General features: G+C 35.9%; 1 protein-coding gene across 1 annotated transcript in view; it reads left to right on the top strand.

Annotated features, from left to right (window-relative positions):
• klhdc8a (kelch domain containing 8A) overlaps positions 1 to 11,778 on the top strand; it is a 21,909-nt gene extending 10,131 nt beyond the window's left edge. The window contains exons 2-7 of the mRNA XM_016556445.1: positions 2,006 to 2,207; positions 2,346 to 2,556; positions 3,748 to 3,912; positions 5,166 to 5,384; positions 10,197 to 10,298; positions 10,398 to 11,778. Coding sequence (XP_016411931.1) covers positions 2,043 to 2,207; positions 2,346 to 2,556; positions 3,748 to 3,912; positions 5,166 to 5,384; positions 10,197 to 10,298; positions 10,398 to 10,600 — 1,065 coding nt within the window. The 5' untranslated portion in view covers positions 2,006 to 2,042 and the 3' untranslated portion in view covers positions 10,601 to 11,778. The remainder of the gene's footprint in view (positions 1 to 2,005; positions 2,208 to 2,345; positions 2,557 to 3,747; positions 3,913 to 5,165; positions 5,385 to 10,196; positions 10,299 to 10,397) is intronic.
• The last annotated feature ends 8,043 nt before the right edge of the window (positions 11,779 to 19,821 follow it).

Here is a 19,821-nt window from a genome sequence, read left to right as displayed (position 1 = left end):
AACTTTCTATTCATCAAAGAATCCTGAAAAATACAATGCATCACGTTTTTAACACATTTTGGAAAATTCAGCTTTGCATCACAGAAATAAATTACATTTAAAATATATTGCAATATTAAAATGTATTTTATATTTAAATGTTATATTTAAAATAGTATTTATATTTTTTATTTTATTATTTATATATATTTATGATTGAAAATGGTTGCCAAGTATGCAAATCAATTAAAAATAGTTCAGATGAGCTCTTATTTACATGTCAGTTACTCAAATAGAGTTTCCCTACATGTGGAAAGGGGATGTTTTCAAATTTAGACATGTCCTTTCACATAATGAAGCACCTTTGTTGTGTGGATTTAAAAACAAGCAGGTTGTTCAATAATAATTGGATTTTGCTTTGAAGCTAATGTGCGGTTTGTTGACATAGCTGCAATACTTCTAATTTCCCCCCATTATATTCATTCTTTGGGAAAGTCTTGTGCTCAAGCAAGGGTTGTAAGTGAAGGTGACCTGTTGTACGGGAAGCATGGGAACGGTTCCTCGAGGAAAGATAGAGACTGAGGGAGATATGGTGAGATGAAGAGCATGGTTGCCTGGATACTGCTGGATGCTGAGCCGCGGTACAACGGCCCACTTCAAGCTCATTGTGTACACAGCTGAGGAGAGAAGAACAGTTGTGTGAAATTGGTTGCGTCAATTGAATCAAGTGATGATGCTATTCTGGGCCTTCTTCCATATCTCTGCTTCCACTTGGATGAAAATAGAACATAAAAAAAGTGTTTGCATAACTTAAGCCATGGACTTCACAGCCATAAATAACACAAAATGTGCCTTTCTTTGTTTGCTGGGATACATATTGTAACAACTGTGAGCTTTTCTTTCTTGGTTGAAGTCTTTGATATGTATTAGCCGTCTGTAATTAGTTCCCGTATTATTTGGCTTAATATGATTACACAATAATTGTAGCGCTGTAATAAATAGTGCTTTGTATATAAGTATGTGCTAAAGGGAAAACAAAAACAAGCTTTAATTACATTACGTGTTTGTTTTTAGCAGAAACTATATCTATTTCACTCTCAACTATACTAAGAAACTCAACATGAAATAAAGATGTATTTACTTTATGAAGTGCATTATATAGATAGATAGATAGATAGATAGATATAGCACTGAACTTGCATAATGTTTGAAGGAAATCATTTGGCTATTATCTGATTGTTGGGTCACAATTTATTTTAAGGTCCAGTTTTTCCCATTAACGAACCATTAATTACGACATTTGCCTCAATAAACTCCCAATTTGCTGCTTATTAATAGTTAGTAAGGTAGTTGTTAAGTTTAGGTACTGGGTAGGATTAGGGATGTTCGCCCCACCTGCCCATGTAGACGAGCCGTGCCTGTAAGTAACTGTAATTTAATTACACATTTTTTCTTAGTAACTAACTGATTACAGTTACATTTATTTTCTAATTAAATTACGTAACGCCGTTACATTTAACTAGTTACCCCCCAACACTGATAATAGGCATGCTAATAAGCAACTAGTCAGTGGTGAGAAGTCTTACTGATTGTTAAATAAATAATGGACAGATTAATCAGTTATCAAGACTGTTTGCCCTAATAGCAGTTTCTAGGGCAGACAGCCAAGAATAAACCATCAAAATACCAAGAAGAAACATATACTACTAAAATATTGAGATAAATGCTAGTGAAAGCTAAATGGAACAGGCTGGAAAAGTGCAACACACTCCAGTGATGCCTCATATATATTCAGAGATGTTATGAGATGAGTCAAGCATCATATCCCACTCAGCCTGGGAATAGTAGGCGACAGTATGAGAATATATGGACATTGCGAATGTTGTAATCTCTGTACACATTGTCATACTTGCTGTATGAATCGCACACAGTGGATACAGCAGTGATTACTAAACTTCAAAGCTATTCTAGATGTGGGCTGAATGTAGAGTTGGCCGTGTAAACGAACTCCTCTGATGTTTTACAGGAGCTGACGTGAGGAAGCACAGCGACCGGTCGGGGGGATGACGGTGCCCTCGGCCCATGAGTTTCACTGGCAGAGCCTGGCATGTCTTTCCAGCGCCCGCGTCTATCACTCATTGGCTGATGTTGGGGGGCAGCTGTATATGGTAGGGGGTTGCGATGCTTCGGGTCGACCCACCAGCGCTCTCGAGCTCTACTCCCCTGAGGTGGACCGGAGCCTGGCATGTCTTTCCAGCGCCCGCGTCTATCACTCATTGGCTGATGTTGGGGGGCAGCTGTATATGGTAGGGGGTTGCGATGCTTCGGGTCGACCCACCAGCGCTCTCGAGCTCTACTGCCCTGAGGTGGACCGCTGGCTCAGTCTCCCTCCGATGCCCACGCCGAGAGCCGGGGCGGCGGTGGCTGTCTTAGGTAAGCAGCTGCTGGTGGTCGGGGGAATGGGGAAGGACCAGCGCCCCCTGAAGGCCGTGGAGGTGTATAACACAGAAGAAGGCAAATGGAGGAAGAGGTGCTCGCTCAGAGAGGCGTCCATGGGGCTTTCTGTCACTGTTAAAGGTAGAAAAACCTTATTTTATAATCAACATGGAGTGGTGTTCACTACAAATATAGTCAGTTATTCAATGAAAAAAATGCAAGGACGTTGATTTTATTCATGTAAATTGAATTATGTTTATTTAATTAATATCTTACATTCATTTTATCGATATAATATATTAATAATATATTAATGGATAGTGAAAAATGTCTCTATAATACAATTTGAAGAGAAACGACAAAAACAATTAAAATTCTGATGAAATGTTGTGAAGATAAATATAAATATTAAAAGAATACATATGGAATTCTGTGTATACACTACCAGTCAAAAGTTTGGAATAATTAAGCTTTTTCTTTTTGAAGAAGAATAAATGCTCATCATGGCTGCAATTATTTGATTTAAAATACAGTTTAAAAAAAACAGTAATATTGTGAAATATTATTACAATTAAAAATAACAGTTTTATCATTTAAATTGAACTTTTTTCAAAAACATTGCAACTTAAATCTATGTGTGTGCGTGTGTGTGTGTGTGTGTATGAACTGTATGTATAAATGTATATTTTATACACTGAAAAAGGTGTAGGATTTTCTTAAACAATTTTCACTCAGAAATTGCTAGTAAACTTAACAAACATTTAGAAAAGAAACAACAATTAACATTGAATTATACAATAATATTTGTTTTATTTATGACTGAACTATTTTTGAAACTTTTTGAACTGTTTTTGAAAGAAGTACAATGTAAAATAAGTATTAAAATTATTATTAAAGTATTAAAATAGAAAATAGATTATTGTATAATTCAGTGTTACTCGTCTCTTTTCTAACTATTTGTAAAGTTTCCTAGGAATGTTTGAGTGAAAGATGTTTCAAAGAAAATCCTACACCTTTTTCAATGTATAAAATATACATTTTTTCTTTGCAATAATATGTACTGATGAATTATGCAAAATAAAAAAGAATGTGTATTAAAGAATGAAATAAATGGTTTTATTTCATGTTGACTTTAAACAAGAAAAACATGTCAGTCACTTTAAATAGTCACCTCTTTTTAGTGGCAGTTCTGTCAGCACATGACATTTAAAGCATTTATTCATTGTTTACTTGACATTGTACTTGACATTGTAAGGTGAGAGAGACTGTTTTGTTCAAGAGTTCTTTGTTGTAAATAAAGACCTTCATTTGACTCGCTTCACCTCTGTTCAGACGGCAGAGCTCTTGCTGTTGGGGGAATGGGAGCAGACCTCCTGCCTAGAAGTGTTCTACAGCAGTACGACCTTCGCAAGGACGTGTGGGCGCTCCTTCCGCCCATGCCCACCCTGCGCTACGATACCAGCGTCTGCCTACTGGACTCCAAGATCTACGTGGCAGGTTTGCTGAGCAGAGAGAGTCCTTGTGTATCTGCAATCTACCCTTGTGCATTAAATACTGTATGTGTGTGTGTATGTGTGTGTGTGTGTTCCTGACCTCGCTGTAGTTTTGGGGACAACACTGCTGAAAATGTCTCCTGCAGTTTGCTAAATCTGAAAAATAAATTAATAAGAGGGTTTCTGCAGGTCTTAGAAACTCTTTTACAAATGAAGGCCTTAAAAAGATCTCAAAATATTGTTCATTTTAAATTCATGAAGTCATAGCATAACATTTTGCATATACTGCAAAAAATGAACAGTATTTTTGTCTTGTTTTCCAAATATCTACATCCTCAAGATACATTTACTTGAGAAAATGAAGATATTAGGTCATTTTCTGAGAAGCTGAACAAAACTAAGTGGGTTTATACTTAAAACAAGAACAAATATCCATCACTTGAGTAGGAAAACTTGTTTTCCTTTGAATTTTTCTGAGCCCCCTGGCAGATATTTGTTCTTGTTTTAATAAGTTTCTCTGAAAACAAGACTTCTTATCTTACGTCATTTTGCTTATCAAGTAAATATATCTTTATTTAAAAGTCTTTAGGCATTTGCAATGGAAAATAACAAAAATACTAAGGAAAAGCATCATTTTTTGTTTGCAGTGTGATCAGAGTGTACAGTAAAAGATATTTCAATATTCTAGCAGTTTTTGTACTTTGAATTTTTCTGAGCCCCCTGGCAGATATTTGTTCTTGTTTTAATAAGTTTCTCTGAAAACAAGACTTCTTATCTTACGTCATTTTGCTTATCAAGTAAATATATCTTTATTTAAAAGTCTTTAGGCATTTGCAATGGAAAATAACAAAAATACTAAGGAAAAGCATCATTTTTTGTTTGCAGTGTGATCAGAGTGTACAGTAAAAGATATTTCAATATTCTAGCAGTTTATATTTTTAGTTTAAGTGTTTTTTTAAATATTTTTTGGCAAAACTGTTTTTAATACAACTCGTTGTTTACTCCCTAGGCATTTGTATTTAGAGAACATAATGATATAATTTGTTACCTTCAATTTTTCCTTCACTTGGTCTTAAAATGGTCTTTAAAAAGTTTTAAATGTAACTTTATAAAACATGCAAAAAACCTGAAATAAAACTCCAAACGATAAACAAAAAGATAATTGGCTTATAAAATTTGTGTTTCTAAATATGCCAGATACTTGGTGCTTCACCATGCAAAAATTACCATTCACCATCAATATCTGTGTTCCTTCAGGAGGACGTCAGTGTAAGCGTTTGGTGAAGGCGTTTGAGGTCTTTGACATGGAAAGCCGTACCTGGTCCTCTCTACCCAGCCTGCCTTGTAAGAGATCTTATTCTGGGGTCTTATGGGACAGCGCCGGGCGTCTCTGCTGGTTGGGAGGGCTCAGACAAGGAGGAATACACCAAAGTTCAAAGTTTACCAAGAATGTTAACATCTTTGACACCAACCAAGGTAAATTAGCTAGACAGGTCAGAAAGTATGTCTCTCATATTTACATCCAAATGACCATTAATTCAGATAGAACAGAGCCCAAACTTCAAAATGAAGCTATAAAATGCTTAAAGGGTTAGTTCACCCACAAGTGAAAATTACCCCATGATTTACACACCTTCAAGCTATCCTACGTGTATGACTTTATTCTTTCAGACGAATACAATCAGAGTTATATTAAAAAACGTCCAAGCTTTATAATGGCAGTGAATGGGGGTCGAGATTTTGGAGGCCCAAAAAGTGCATCCATCCATCAAAAAAGTGCTCCACACAGCTCCAGGGGGTTGATAAAGACCTTCTGAAGTGAAGCGATGCGTTTGTGTAAAAAAACTTTATAAACCGTAATCTCTAGCTTTTGCTAACTGTGACGCATTCACCAGCGAGTGCATGGCAATCATGGAGTATCATCGTCAAATCATGGAGTAGTTGTCATTTTTGGGTGAACTATCCCTTTAAATTGTCTGTATTCAGTCAGTTTTGGGATTATTAAGATTTTATTTTAAGAAATTAATCCATTTTATTTATATTTCAAATAAATGCTGAAAGAAACCTGCAAAAATATGCTTAGTGTTGAAACTCTGTGAATACTGTAACCTGTGAATATAGGCACCAAATTAAATCAGCTCTGCTTGTGCATGTGGCATAGGCCTTAGTTGTAATCTGTGAAATCTCCAAGAAAAATAGTTTTAGCTGTTGAATGCATATCAGCAAAAATGTTTCAACGCACAAATATATTAGTAATCTCGATAACTGTTCCCTTCTTATTAGATTTTGTTTTCTCGGATTAACCCAAAAAAAGGGGGTGGAAAGATACAAGGTGTGACAAAACGTAAGTCCTGCTGAAATGAGTTATTGATTTCTCTCCAGCTTCTCACACTTTTTCTTCCTCTACATCGTTTCCGCTCAAATTTGATCTTTTCTAATCAGATTCAGCAGATGGGAAAATTTGACTTTGCCCCAAGGGCGATAAAAAAAGTTCCTATCATAAATGGGCAGCGAGGAGGTCATCTTGAACAACTGAACTTTGCACGCTGCCGTGTGAATCATTTCTCTCTTTTTTAATTATTCCATTACTGGCACATGTGTCAGCCAACAGGTGCGTGAGCCGCCGTTCACAGAGCAGCAGGAGGGATTAAGCCTCGCTATCTAATTTCCTTCTGCCCAGATCCGCCACTGGCAATAAAGCCCTCGCGTACAAGTCTCCCAGTCTAATATAACTAGGCGATAAGATCATGGGATAGGAAGGGGGCGTTAAATGATGCTATTCAGAAACACATTGTCATCCCTTATCCAGAGCTCATCCTGATAGATAGTTGAGCCCATCTGCTCTTTTGTCTTAACACTGGCTGCCGTGGCGAGGGTTATATCCCGAGAAAATCCCAGTTCTAGGCAAGATGGATGTGCTCTTTATTAAACATCCAACTTGACACTGTATACTTGGTAACTGGGCAGCGGTAGACCCAGAACAGCATGTTTTTATAACTTTATGCCAAATGAACAGGCACCAGGACGGACCCCACCACCTGTTTGAAGGGAATATGAGTTTGCATCTGAATAAAAAGCATGCTTGGCATCAGAAAAAGTGAAAGGGCATCACTGTTCAACAGAAAAAGCGTCAGATTTTCGGCCAACAACACAGCGAGCGTTGCACGCCAAGGGCTGAAATCAATATCCTGTCCAAAGCTGACAGACCCTTCATTGCTCATTAGATACTTTGATCCTGATCCAAATTGCCAAATTTGCAGCAAAACATCAATAAATGATTTAACTAAAATCAACTGAGAAAAACAAACTCGGCGAGCATCCTTGTTGTCCACTGACTACATAGGCCACTACCTTTAAAGCAGCTTCCTGGATAAATATTGCATAAGGTCTTTAAATACCATGAAGCCAACATTGCAGCTAATTTGGGGGCGAGAAGCACCCACTTATATCAGAAAAGAACATCTGACTGACATGTAAAGCAGACAACCACAGTTTGTCGACCTTTTTACATTACGTAACTTTTGTTGTTGTTGTTTTTTTTATACAGCAATGTCAGCATGATGCTAAATGAATGATGTTAGAACTATTGGGTAGAAAGTCATTACGGGGTCAGTTTTAATTAGGATGATCTTTTTTTAAATAAATAAAAATATAAATGTACACACACACACACACACACACAAACACACACATACATACATACATACATACATACACATATATATCAGAGAGGCTGTGCCTCCTCAAAATATTGGATAAGAAAAAAAATCACAGTACAAAAATAAAGCAACACCAATATTACAAAATATAATAATAAAAAATATATAAATCACTAGTTTTTCTAAAGAAACATTGTCCAACAGTGACACCAGCAGGTAAAGTTATAGTGGCGAATAGGCGTCTGTCGTGCCTCCCCTGAGTCCATGGACCCTTTTCACAAGACTGTGATGACGCATTTCATCGGTCATCAGCATTGTAAATCCTCCAAAGTTTTTTTATATTTTGATTTTTTTTTTATGTATATACATTCCTAACACTATACTTTGTATTATATCACCTCTGCATCAAATTACAAAAAGAAAAACTAGTTAAAGCTAATGCAAGGGTGTTTCTAATGCAGCGTCTATGGGAGGGATGGTAAATTTGACATTGTTCTCTCGTCTGACTGTCGTTATCAGTCTCAAGTTTTTTCCTTTTTTTTGAAAGTCATTAAAACACTATCATGGAATTTTTCTTTTGATATTTGAGCAAATGGGAATGCAAAAAATATATTTATAATATACAATATAAAATATATTTATAATAAATATACTCCGCTTCGTCCACGGTTAAAAGCCGATCCGGCGATCCACAGCGCAATTAATGGTCATCAGCATCGTAAATCCTCAAAAGTTTTTCATATTTGTATTTTTTTTTAATGTATGTACATTAATAACACTATTCTTTATTATATCACCTTTGCATCAAATTACAAAAAAAATAGTTAAAGCTAATGCAAGGGTGTTTCTAATGCAGCGTCTATGGGAGGGATGGTAAATTTGACATTGTTCTCTCGTCTGACTGTCGTTATCAGTCTCAAGTTTTTTCCTTTTTTTTGAAAGTCATTAAAACACTATCATGGAATTTTTCTTTTGATATTTGAGCAAATGGGAATGCAAAAAATATATTTGTGGTACTCTCCCATTCACTGCTGTTTACCCAACTATGATGACTTCCGCTTCTGAGAAACCCGAAAATGTGAAAAAGGTCTATTGAGTTTTAAAAGACCACCTAAAGCATGCCGTGAGTTTGCTGGGGGGTAATTGAGAATGAATGTTGGAAAGTCACATGAGAGGAGGCAATGCCTCATCGCAAAATGACTGGTTATCGTCAGCTGTGATTGGTTCATGCGATAAATTGTGAATCAGTCTGAATGAACAATATAATGGCTTTAATGGGAAGACTAAAGTAAACAGAAGTACTTTAGAAGTGTGTGAGTAGAAGTAAACAACTCACACACTTAGATATAACCATTTTGTTACGTCAAGACTTGTAATGACTTGAAATGGCCTGAAAACATGATCCGTGGGGGATTTTAGTGAGTAATTAGCTTGGTGAAATTGAAGGTAAATCTACGTGTGTCTGTGACCAATATTTACCGAGCTTTGATGACTGCCCTAGTGAAAAATTAATATACTAAAATGTATTTGAAATACATTTATTTCATGCTAAGTAGTACTCCAAATAAAGTTAAATTATAATTTTTATATCAGTAAGTTTCGAGCGATATGTCAGTAAATACTATATATATATATACACACACATACTGTATGTATGTGAGTATGTGCGTGTGTTACTATCAGAAAGTATTGATAATCAATTAATTAATCATTGAAAAAGAATGCTATTTCTCTCCACTCAACCACCATATTTTTTCAATCACTTGTTGCGGTGCATTTTAGGGTTGCCTGATTTGTGAAAATTGCCTGCAATGAAAAAAAAATTGTGTGTTGCTCTTGCATTTTGAATTGGTTTTGATCAGTTATATATACATAAGTGCTGTGGGCATCTGCATATATGTCTTTGCAATCAAAAGCTCATCACATGTTTTTCAACAGTATGTAAACAAGCATGGCAGAAGGAGTTGGCATCTCTCAAACAACCATCATTATTCTAATGCCGTTTGTGTGTTATTGGCTGTGATTGTGCTTTTTGGCTGATTAGGTTGACAGAGAAATGTAAATAATGTGCCAAATTAACGTTCTACATCTGTGAAACACAGAAAGCTGCACAGCTCCAACTTCCTTTTCAAAGCAATTAAAGTGTTCTAGCTCGGTAATTTTTTGAAGAAATGGTCCTTGCATTTATTACGGCAAGCCATTGGCTTAGTTATTAGACAGATATTAGATCCTGCAAATGGAAAACAGTCTGTCAGCTTTAATCGACAAGCTTGCAGGCTCTAATCTGCAGGAAAGCCCTTTATTTCCATTTCCTCTTTAGACATTTTAGAAAAAGCTGTCAAATGAAACAGTTTCAAATCACATATAAGCCAGTTAAATTTTCTTTCACTCATTGTATAAATCTGATTTATTGTGTCAGAGTTTAAATCACACCGTGTTAATGGTGAATAGTGTGTAATTTATTCCAAGTTAAAATACTCTCTTGCATCCCATTTTAATGTACAAACTATACGTAAGCCATTGCTAAAATGACATCTTGTAAATTGCTTCTAGTGGTGCAGAAATTACTCACTTCACCTTTAATATTTAGCATTTTATTATTGTTATTTGTGTCCGTTTTGATTTGTAGGAACTTGGTTGAAATCAGAGGACACCGTACCCTTGAAAACCAAGCGAGCAGACTTTGCCGCAGCCATAGTGCGAGACAGAATGATCGTGGCAGGAGGCCTAGGTATGGAAGTTGCATCATAATATATTTAATATAATATATATCTACTGCACAGTTGCGGTCACGGTTAGTGTCATCCAAACATCTGCTCTCTTCCTACAGGCCATCAGCCATCAGTGCTGGACACTGTCGAAGCCTTCCATCCCGAAAAAAGAAAATGGGAGAGGCTGTCGCCCATGTCGACGCCACGTTGCTCTGCCTCCAGCATTGTGATCCGTGATCGACTACTGGTAGTAGGAGGTGTCAATCAAGTCCCAAGCTCCGCCCATGAGATTCTATATGTAAAAGAGGAGGAGATTCTTTAACCATAGAACTTTAGGTTTACACATCAGAAAAAGTTGCCTTCAATGATCAAGTAAAACACAAATTTTCACTTCGCTTGGTAAAATTTTGCATCAAAATCCAGTCTGCGCAATTGGGAGCTTCACATGAGGGCGAAAAAGTTCTCGATTCAGTTTTCACTCATGTTCAAGTTGTTCATGCAAATCCGTCATGCTGAGCAATAGAAATCTGCTAACTTCTGTGTAAGCTGTGATTCTTACATATCTACGCTATTGACCTATTTTGCGAGTTGGGATTTTCACAAAAAAATTCGAACACAGATTTTGCTTGTTCGAATTGGTCACACGAATTTGCCAAGCTAACCTATAGAAAACTGCTGGGCTCATGTAGCGAATTTTCATAACCAACTTGAATACTAGCGAAAACTGCGTGAGGAAGTTTATCGTAACCAAGCAGCTTCCTATCGGTCAGCTCGGTCGAATTGACATGACTAACTTCTCTGTGCTGGGAATTTTTTTGCCCTCATGCGAAATTCCCAATCATGTGGAACAGATTTCGCCCTCAAAATTTAGCTAATGTGACCGCACCTTAAAGCCTGAAATATACTCTACTCAAATAAGCAAATGTGAATCTTGCAATGCACTGCAAGTGCAATAGGCGAGGGTGTAGAGTTTCCTTCAAACATTTGTCTTAAATTGAATTCAGGTAGCTAGCTACAAACATGTGAACAGTTTAAATGTAAAATGTCATTTTTGCTAGCCCTAGCACATGATTCTCTTCAAACTGTTGCTCCGCCATGACAGTAGTTTAGCTGAAACAGAAAAATGACTGTAGAAGACGTTTACACTGATGCCTACTATAGCGCCCCTTGTGGCAATGCTGACATATTTCATATGCATGAAATCAAACTAGATTTGGTGTTTATGTACTTATGTAGAGTATGTTTTGGGCTTATTATCAGCACAACAAGGTTCTTGAATGCTAGACTGTTCAAACAAATAAGCTGCACTATGTGACAAGGAATAACTAAAGCACATTGTAGGGAACAACATGTATTTTAGTTCCACGAAGCTCACCGTTAATTCCATTATTACAAACTGCACAGCAACGACAATCTGCCTTTTAAAGCCAACAGCACCAAACACCCACTGAATGATCTAAGCCAACAACATATATGCACAAACACACATTCAGAGACACAATAAATCAGTATTTGAAATAGAAACAGATTTAGCAGTCTCCCTATAACAGTGTCTTGAGATATTTTTAGGGTATTTACAGGGTTGCTAATTAATCTACTGCTATTTTAGCATGATCATTTAGTAATACAGCAGAGGTCTTATTAATAAAGTGAAGTGTTAACTTTAGGATATTATTTGTGCATACCTCACTGCATTAGTTGTTTAGGAGGTGTTATGTGAACATATTATGGTGGTTTGTATGATGAATATTGTTGGTTATTTTTCAATCATTCTGGTCAGTTTCATCCTTGTCAAAGATAACTTGCACTGCTGTAGCACATACATGCAATCCTTTTTCTATATATTTACAGGGTCTTCAGCAATTTACGGTAGCATCAAGTACTTTGTCTTTAAAAGCCCCTTGAAATCAAAAATAGGTTTTGTAACCTAAAAAAAATAAATAAAAAAAGAAGAGCCTTTCCAAACGTCCTGCCCCAACAGGACCAAAAACTCCAGTCTACTTAGGATTTCATGGGGGTTTTAATACTATACTAATAAGATATTGAGTGTGTTTACATGCATAACAATCCTGGCAATGCAAGAAATGTTTATGTGAGTTTTGAAATGATTGGTTTGCATACAGTATGCACACACTAAATAAACCACCAGGATTGTGGCTTAAACAGTTTATGACCTTCAACTGATAAAAAAAAAAAAACATTTGTGTGTTTACATGACCTTACATGCTGCTGGGTTATTAAGCATAATCAGTGTAAGACTGTGCAAGTAAACACACTCATTGTCAGTACAAGGTTCAGAGATGCAGTATTTTGAATCGAAATAAAGTTGAAAAGCCTTTAGGGAAGTCATCATAGCTGTGGCCAATATCTTTAAATTATGTTTACTTTTTTTCTATTATGATGTTTTCACTTAGCCATTTGCTCTCATTTTGGTAGAATAATGTGTCTTGGATGCACATAGCAATAAAATGAAGCACTGTAATATATGGTTTTCTACAATGCTTGTACATTTGTGGTTTTGCCATTAAATGAACTTTGTCTCCTGCTCTGGTTTTCTTGCTTTCTTGTTTCAAATGCACTCTTATCTGGGGTGGGAAAAAGAGAAACGGTTGATTTTCTTTTTTCTTTTTATTTAATAATGTCAAATAGCGGCTCACTTACTGGAGTCTTGAGCAGGATGGTGGTTGACACTGAATGAGGAGCGACTCGAACCGTGTGGACTCCGGATAAACCGAGGTTTATTTGTCTCTATTGATTTCTTTCACCTCAGCAGAGGTGAAATGTGTCTCGCGCTCCTGTCGGCCACACTCAGACCTGCTGAAACACTGCAGAGATGCAGTTAAAAAGTGCTGCAGTGGTTCTTCACAGTTTATCTGCAAAATGAGGCTAGTGCATGTGTTACTGTGCTTGGAAGACTCTTGGCCAGCTTTCCAGGAAGCAGTAAAGCAGTCTTAATTTCAACAAATGCTGTCACAGAATTCACATTTATCAGTTATAAGAAATGAGATGATTGGTGAATCATTACAGTAAACATGCATGAAATTGTTTTAACTTGCCTGCTAAAAATGCTAGATGTAGCCTACCAGAAAACACAAATGTTAAATATCATGAACAAACAGCAATATTAGATACAGCTAGTTGTAAATCTGTAGCTATGTCCAGTGTCACTCATTCCCTTCGTTTCATTCTGTGCTCCAGTGTGAGTGCAAATTGGGTGGCTGGGATCATTTGATCGAACCAATTTGTGTGCAAATTAGTGATGGGTCGATGGAAAGATCGGATCATTTAAATGACATGAACTTTGAGTTTCTTTCGGCAAAAGGACTAATAGGCTTTGTTATTTCATTTTTTTAAACAGAGTTAAATAGCAATACCTGAATTCATTGAACCACGTTCACACAGCAATTTCTGATCATACTCCAAACCATTGGAAATCATTATAATACAGCGAGCCAAAGATAAATTATAAGAAAAAAAATTTAGTCTACCTCTCGATTCTCGAGTCGTTTATTTGTCACGTGACAAACGTAAAACGAACAAATCGTTCATAGAAATTATTGAAGGACCGAGAGTAAAACTCAATGCAAAATGAATCTAGTGCTGGTGTGTTATATGGAGCGCTGCATTTTTAAAGTTATTTTGACCTTTCTCAAAGTCTTAAGATGCCGTTTCAAACCAGCCTGACAAAGCTGGTTGGCAACAAGCTGGTTTCCCGACCTGGCTAGCTAAAAAGTGCCTAAAACCCCTCTAAAAGCCAACAGACCAGCTTTACCGTGCTGGAAAACCAGCTAAGACTGTTACAGGTTTTGTTGTGTGTGTGTGTGTGTGTGTGTGCAGGTTGTGAATATGAATACAGCGATGGAAAGAATCAATGAATTTGAACCAGTTCATTGGAACGAACCGACTCACTCAAGTGAATCGGACTGTTAAGTCTACTGGTTGGTAAGCCTGCACTTATACTGTTTACCACTTGGTGACACTGTTAATCAGTTTATGTATGCTTAAAGTCACTGAACAGTCTTGTTATACAAATACCTATTTAGTTTGGCTCTATATTAATATGTAGGCTTCTAATTAGTTAAAGTTATGACATGAACTCTAGAAGTTCTAGGAATAGCAGGAACATTCGGAGTTCTGAATTGCACTCGATTTTATAAGCGAACTTGCATTATTTTTTAACAGGCACATAATTTTTGTCTATAGTGAAACAAATCTCTAAACTCTCATTTGTGAATCACTTCCTATTCTGGACATGAAGGCACCCTGAGGGCACACAAGGTGAAATGTTCTGGGGCTGAAGTACCTTTTTAAGATGTGATACATGCGGTCAGGCTACTCTGTAACCAAACCTTCCTGTGTGAGGTGCCTCCTGGCTCCATAAACCTAGTCAGTATTCTGATCACGTGACCTCGGCGAGCTCAGGACCACCGGGTGGCCGTCAGGGACGACTTTTGCACCTCAGTGGAGAATTTTCCACATTAGTTGCGTTAAGCTGTCTGCAGCACACCTCTGAATGTGTTAAAGCAGAGCTTTAATGATGTTTAGGTGTAAGAACAATGGGGTAAAATTTAGCAAAGTCTGTCTAAAGTGGAAAATGCTTACACTCTGTGCTTAACTAGCACGCTTATGACTCAGAATGGGGAACAAATTATATGATTTTCTACTATTTCAGAGAACATGATTGCAACAAGCAGGGTTTGAAATAATATTCTGTTAGATTAACAAATCGAGCAGTGTGATATAACACAATTTTCATTCCTCATATTGACACAAATAGAAGGCATGCTGCTACACGCTGAAGCTAAGTAAAGTCACATAATGGGATTTGCGAGCTTGAATCAGATATGTAACTCTTGCTGAGTTTGGGGGTGGAAAGAGTAGCTGGAAGAAAAATAAAGCGAACATCTTTATCTACCAAGAAAGTGTTTGTCATAATAATGATGTAGGGCTAGATTTGTGAGTCTTAACCATCTGGGATAATCTTTAAATCTGGACAGATATGAGAGTTTGTCTCTGAAAATGGAATATAGTATTATCGTTTAGTGGTGCTTGCTATATTTAGGGTTATGCATTTGAAGTTTGTATCAAACTTGGGCACATAGTTCATACAGCACCTCATAAGTAACATGCTTAAAATAGCCATTAAAAAACGTAAGTTTATATATATTATATATTTATATAATTTATTTATTTAATTTAATGTTTTTTTTTAAATACTGGTTATCATATAATAATATTTATTTATTTTATATATTTAAAGTATGATACTTTACACAAACAGAGGTATTATATGAAATATATAATAAACATACTATATATATATGTTTAATTAATAATTTAATTGCATTTAACTTAATTGAAATATTTAATATTTTAATATCATTTTAAAATATTAGTCATATTTAATCATATTTATTTATTTTATATATTTAAAGTATGATATTTTACACATGTCTTTAAACTAATATACAAGCAGGACAAAGTTATGAACTGCATAGTCACACAATGATGTTATATATAATAATACTTATTTAAAATATTTTACACAGAGGTGTGATATTTGATATTGTGATATTTACATAATAAACATACATTATATATATACAGTATATTTTATACAAAGACAAAAAAAAAAGCCTTGGAACATTTTATTTTGATTGCGATTAAATGTGAGTTTAACGGTCAGTATTCTAGCCCTAGTCAGTTTAGTGAGTAAATGGTCAGTATTCTAGCCCTCTCATTGTGATTATTCCAATTGGTAAAATAGTTTTTTCATGTGGTCTTTCAAGGTAAACAAGGTCAGGAGGTACATTTCTGCACACCTGTAGTAAGGCACTGAGTTCCCCACGATCAGATAATGCCAGCAGAAATATGGGCAGTTTTGTTGTCAGGTAAGCAAAGCAAACTGTTCATGTTTCCAGTAACTCATGACACTAAAGCTGAAAGGAGGGCATGTCAGGAAAGCCAGCGGGTGTTTGTCATACGTCAGATGCTATTATTTATTCAGAATGATGACCATGTAACTCATAGAGCTGAAGTAATGGCAAATATAATGCATTAAAAAAGCATTAAATACTGTAAAGGCTTCTTCTGCTCAGGAAAGGAACAGGGTTATTATTGTTAACAAAAAATAAAACCATACAAATTTCATTCCTTGAAATAAACTAACTGAATATATATAATTATATTATATTATATTATATAATTATATATATATATATATATATATAAACCTTACATTTATTTGATTTCAGATAGTTGCAAAGCTTGTTTTCATTTAAATTAACATGATGTACTAAAATAACTCAAATGGAATTAAAAAGGAATAAAAACTATATAGACATTTAAAACATTTAAACTATATAGACATATTTAAAACTAAGAAATGACAAAACACACAAAATTACTAAAACATTAACTAAAATTAAACTAAATTAAAAGAAAATATAAAAATAAAACAATTCAAAATATTAATAAAAATTATAAAAGTTGTTATAAAAGTTTTTAATTTTTATGAAATTCAAATGACACTGTAATTTTCTGTCTCTCGTTTAATCGTAAGCTGGTGTGTGAACTTAGGCCCAGAATAAACAGATGTAATCTGTCAAATCAATTTGGCTGTTCTTTCAATGCAATTTAAATGTGTGCAGTTATGCAATTTGTGGCATTGGACCTTGTGCCAAATGTCATGTCAAATGTGAGCTGCATGTGTTCACCGTTCTAAAATAGAGAAATCCCTTTTACGTAATAGTATTTACACATTTGGCAAACTTTTTTGTTCTCCACAGTCCATGCAAGGTTTACTTTTTTTGTAGTTTTGTTTCCAATTACATATTTCTAGTGCCATGATATAAGCTATATAAAATTTAAAGGGATAGTTCACCCCAAAATGAAAATTCTGCATAAGTATATACAGAATATATACCTGTATAAGTTTCTTTCTTGTTGTAGAACAAACAAAGAAGATATTCTGAAGAATGTTGTTAACCAAACGGTTGACGGGCCATTAATTTCCATAATATGGGGAAAAAAAATACTATGGAAGTCAATGGCTACCGTCAACTGTTTGGTTGTCAATATTCTTCAGAATATCTTCTTTTGTAGTCAACAGAAGAAAGAAACTCATACAGATCTGGAACAACTTGAGGGAGAGTAAATGATGACAGAATTTTTTTGGGTGAACTGACCCCCGTTTAGCTGCTTTAATACTAGGTGAGTACCCAATTATACACTTTAGTAACAGACTGTCCAAATCCAAGTGAACATTCCTAAGACGAAGACAAAAAACAAAGCACAGCGGTCCGATCTGGCAGAGATATCCAGAGAGTTGCCAGGAGAGAGTGGTTGTCATGATGCTGTTGCTATGGATAGATTTGTTTAGTCGGCTCATCTCTACCTCAGCAAGGAGTGAAAACACTTCAACACTTTGCTGGTTTTTAGATTTAGATGCATAGGGTTATCGCTTGACTAGAGAGGGGCTGCTCTTATCTCAGATCTAGTGAGCAAAAATTATGAACCCTGACTACCGAGTAAAGTTATGGATTGTGAGTAGAGTTTCTGTTACTTTAGTCTCAAACTAACACAATAGTTAGATCCAAACATACAGATGATTCTTCAGCTTTGCATCACAGAAATAAATGTTAATATATGTTAAAATAGAAAACAGTAAATATATTTCACAATATTGTTTTACTTAAGTTTTGATCAAATAAATAAAGCATTGGTGAGCATGACTTTTGAACAGCAGTGCATGCGGATTAAAACGTAAATTAAATTCAATCTTTCTGTCGGTTCCATATACCCAGATCAACCAGTTCACATTTTAATCAGCATGTATTTGTTTTATTGTTTTGAAATTGTGTATTATGTACTGTTTCTGGTCACTGCATAATTATAATCTATAATCTGTTTTTCACTGCCGCACATACAGTACAATAATTCCCGACTATAATTAAGATTCTATTCTATTCATTTATATTCTCTTCTACTGGGAATGCATTGACAGTGATGTTTAATTTCGGAGCTTTCTACTCACATTTCTTAATCTAGACGGGTCTTGTTGAAATTCGTCAGTGAACTTTACATTCCATTAATTTAGAGCAGTTCAACAAACTCTCACCTTCTATAAGCTGATGTGTACTTACTGAACTTCATGTGACTGAATTTAACCCCAAACCCCGCCTGGTTCTTCTGTCAAATGTACTTGTTTATCTGCATGCTTTGGTAGGTTCTCATGAGAATGGCATGTGTTGCTGTCATGAACGCTCTGTTGTAGTGCTCTTTGTAATCATATGGCATGATTCCTGTTAAACGAATGGTGACATAATTGCATTTGATTACTTTTTGTAGTACACATCTACAGTGAATGTGCCATTCATGTTCTACAAGCACCTATAATAAATGACATCACAAGTCAGATAATGCCATCTGGTGAGACAAATAAATCAGTTATCTGTAAGCGCATGTCGGTCCTTTGAAAGTGTCTTAAAAACAAATACATGCTTCAAAATACAGGTCCATAAGGTCACTAAAGACAACAGGCCTGCATATAGCACAGGGCAGTAAACACATTCACTTTTGAAATAATGTTTGTCCCTTATCAGAGGGAGCCAAGAACATCCAATTCAAAACCACAAAGAACTCAGTTTTGATTTCTTGTAAACTGATTTCTTAGATCCTGCCCAAGGCTAGAAGCTGTACAAGTTCAGCTTTTCAGAAACAGCTACTTTGGAGTTTACGATAAACATTCTTAGTCCTCTTATTCTTAGACATTCTTGTTGGCAAGCAGAATAATAACTCTCAAAGCAACTTTTCTTTTTTTTAAGGACTCAGTTTTGATTTCTCATAAACTGATTTCATAGATCCTGCCCAAGGCTAGAAGCTTTATAAGTTCAGGTTTTCAGAAACTGCTTTAGAATTTATGCTAAGCTTTCTTAGACCTCTTATTCTCATTGGCAAGCAGAATAATAACACTCAAAGCTTTTTTTTTTTTTTTTTTTTGCTGGAACCCAAAGTCCCCTGAGAAGCACTGCTGAGCACAGAGCGCCAGGAGATCTTGTTAGGGGTCAGTTTGTGGACCGTGTTGATGCCTTGGGCTGTAAGCATGTTGTGGTGTCCCAGTTGGCCAGCTGAGAGCAGCTTCCCATCATCCCGATAGCTCTCAGTATAAAGCCATGCCTTGTGACTTCTCAGTGCTAAGGCTTATACTGCATGGAAGAAAAAAAGTTTTTAATTTTGCTTTCTTTATGCAGGCCTTCTACCATTAATAAATCAATAAAGTTTTATGTTTTGTTAAATGCACTTTTAAATCATATCCTCCTGTAAGGTTTTTCAGTGGTTCTTTTGAGTCCTTCTATTATAATCGTATGGCTGTATAGGGTTTTCAATGTTTTTGACAGTATTAGACGCGAAATCAGTCAGACGCGAAAGACAATTAGTCCAATAATCAGGGGCTTTTTGACAGGCTCTCAGTGTGAGCGCTTCTGGGTTGTGTTGAGCAGCTGTTGGCATTTAGCGAGCACAGAGGGGGAGCATCAGGTGAGC

The sequence above is a fragment of the Sinocyclocheilus rhinocerous genome, unplaced genomic scaffold, assembly GCF_001515625.1.
Source record: "Sinocyclocheilus rhinocerous isolate Xijiao unplaced genomic scaffold, SAMN03320098_v1.1 scaffold227, whole genome shotgun sequence".
Lineage (NCBI taxonomy): Eukaryota > Metazoa > Chordata > Actinopteri > Cypriniformes > Cyprinidae > Sinocyclocheilus > Sinocyclocheilus rhinocerous.
This window is presented reverse-complemented; position numbering and strand designations above follow the sequence as displayed.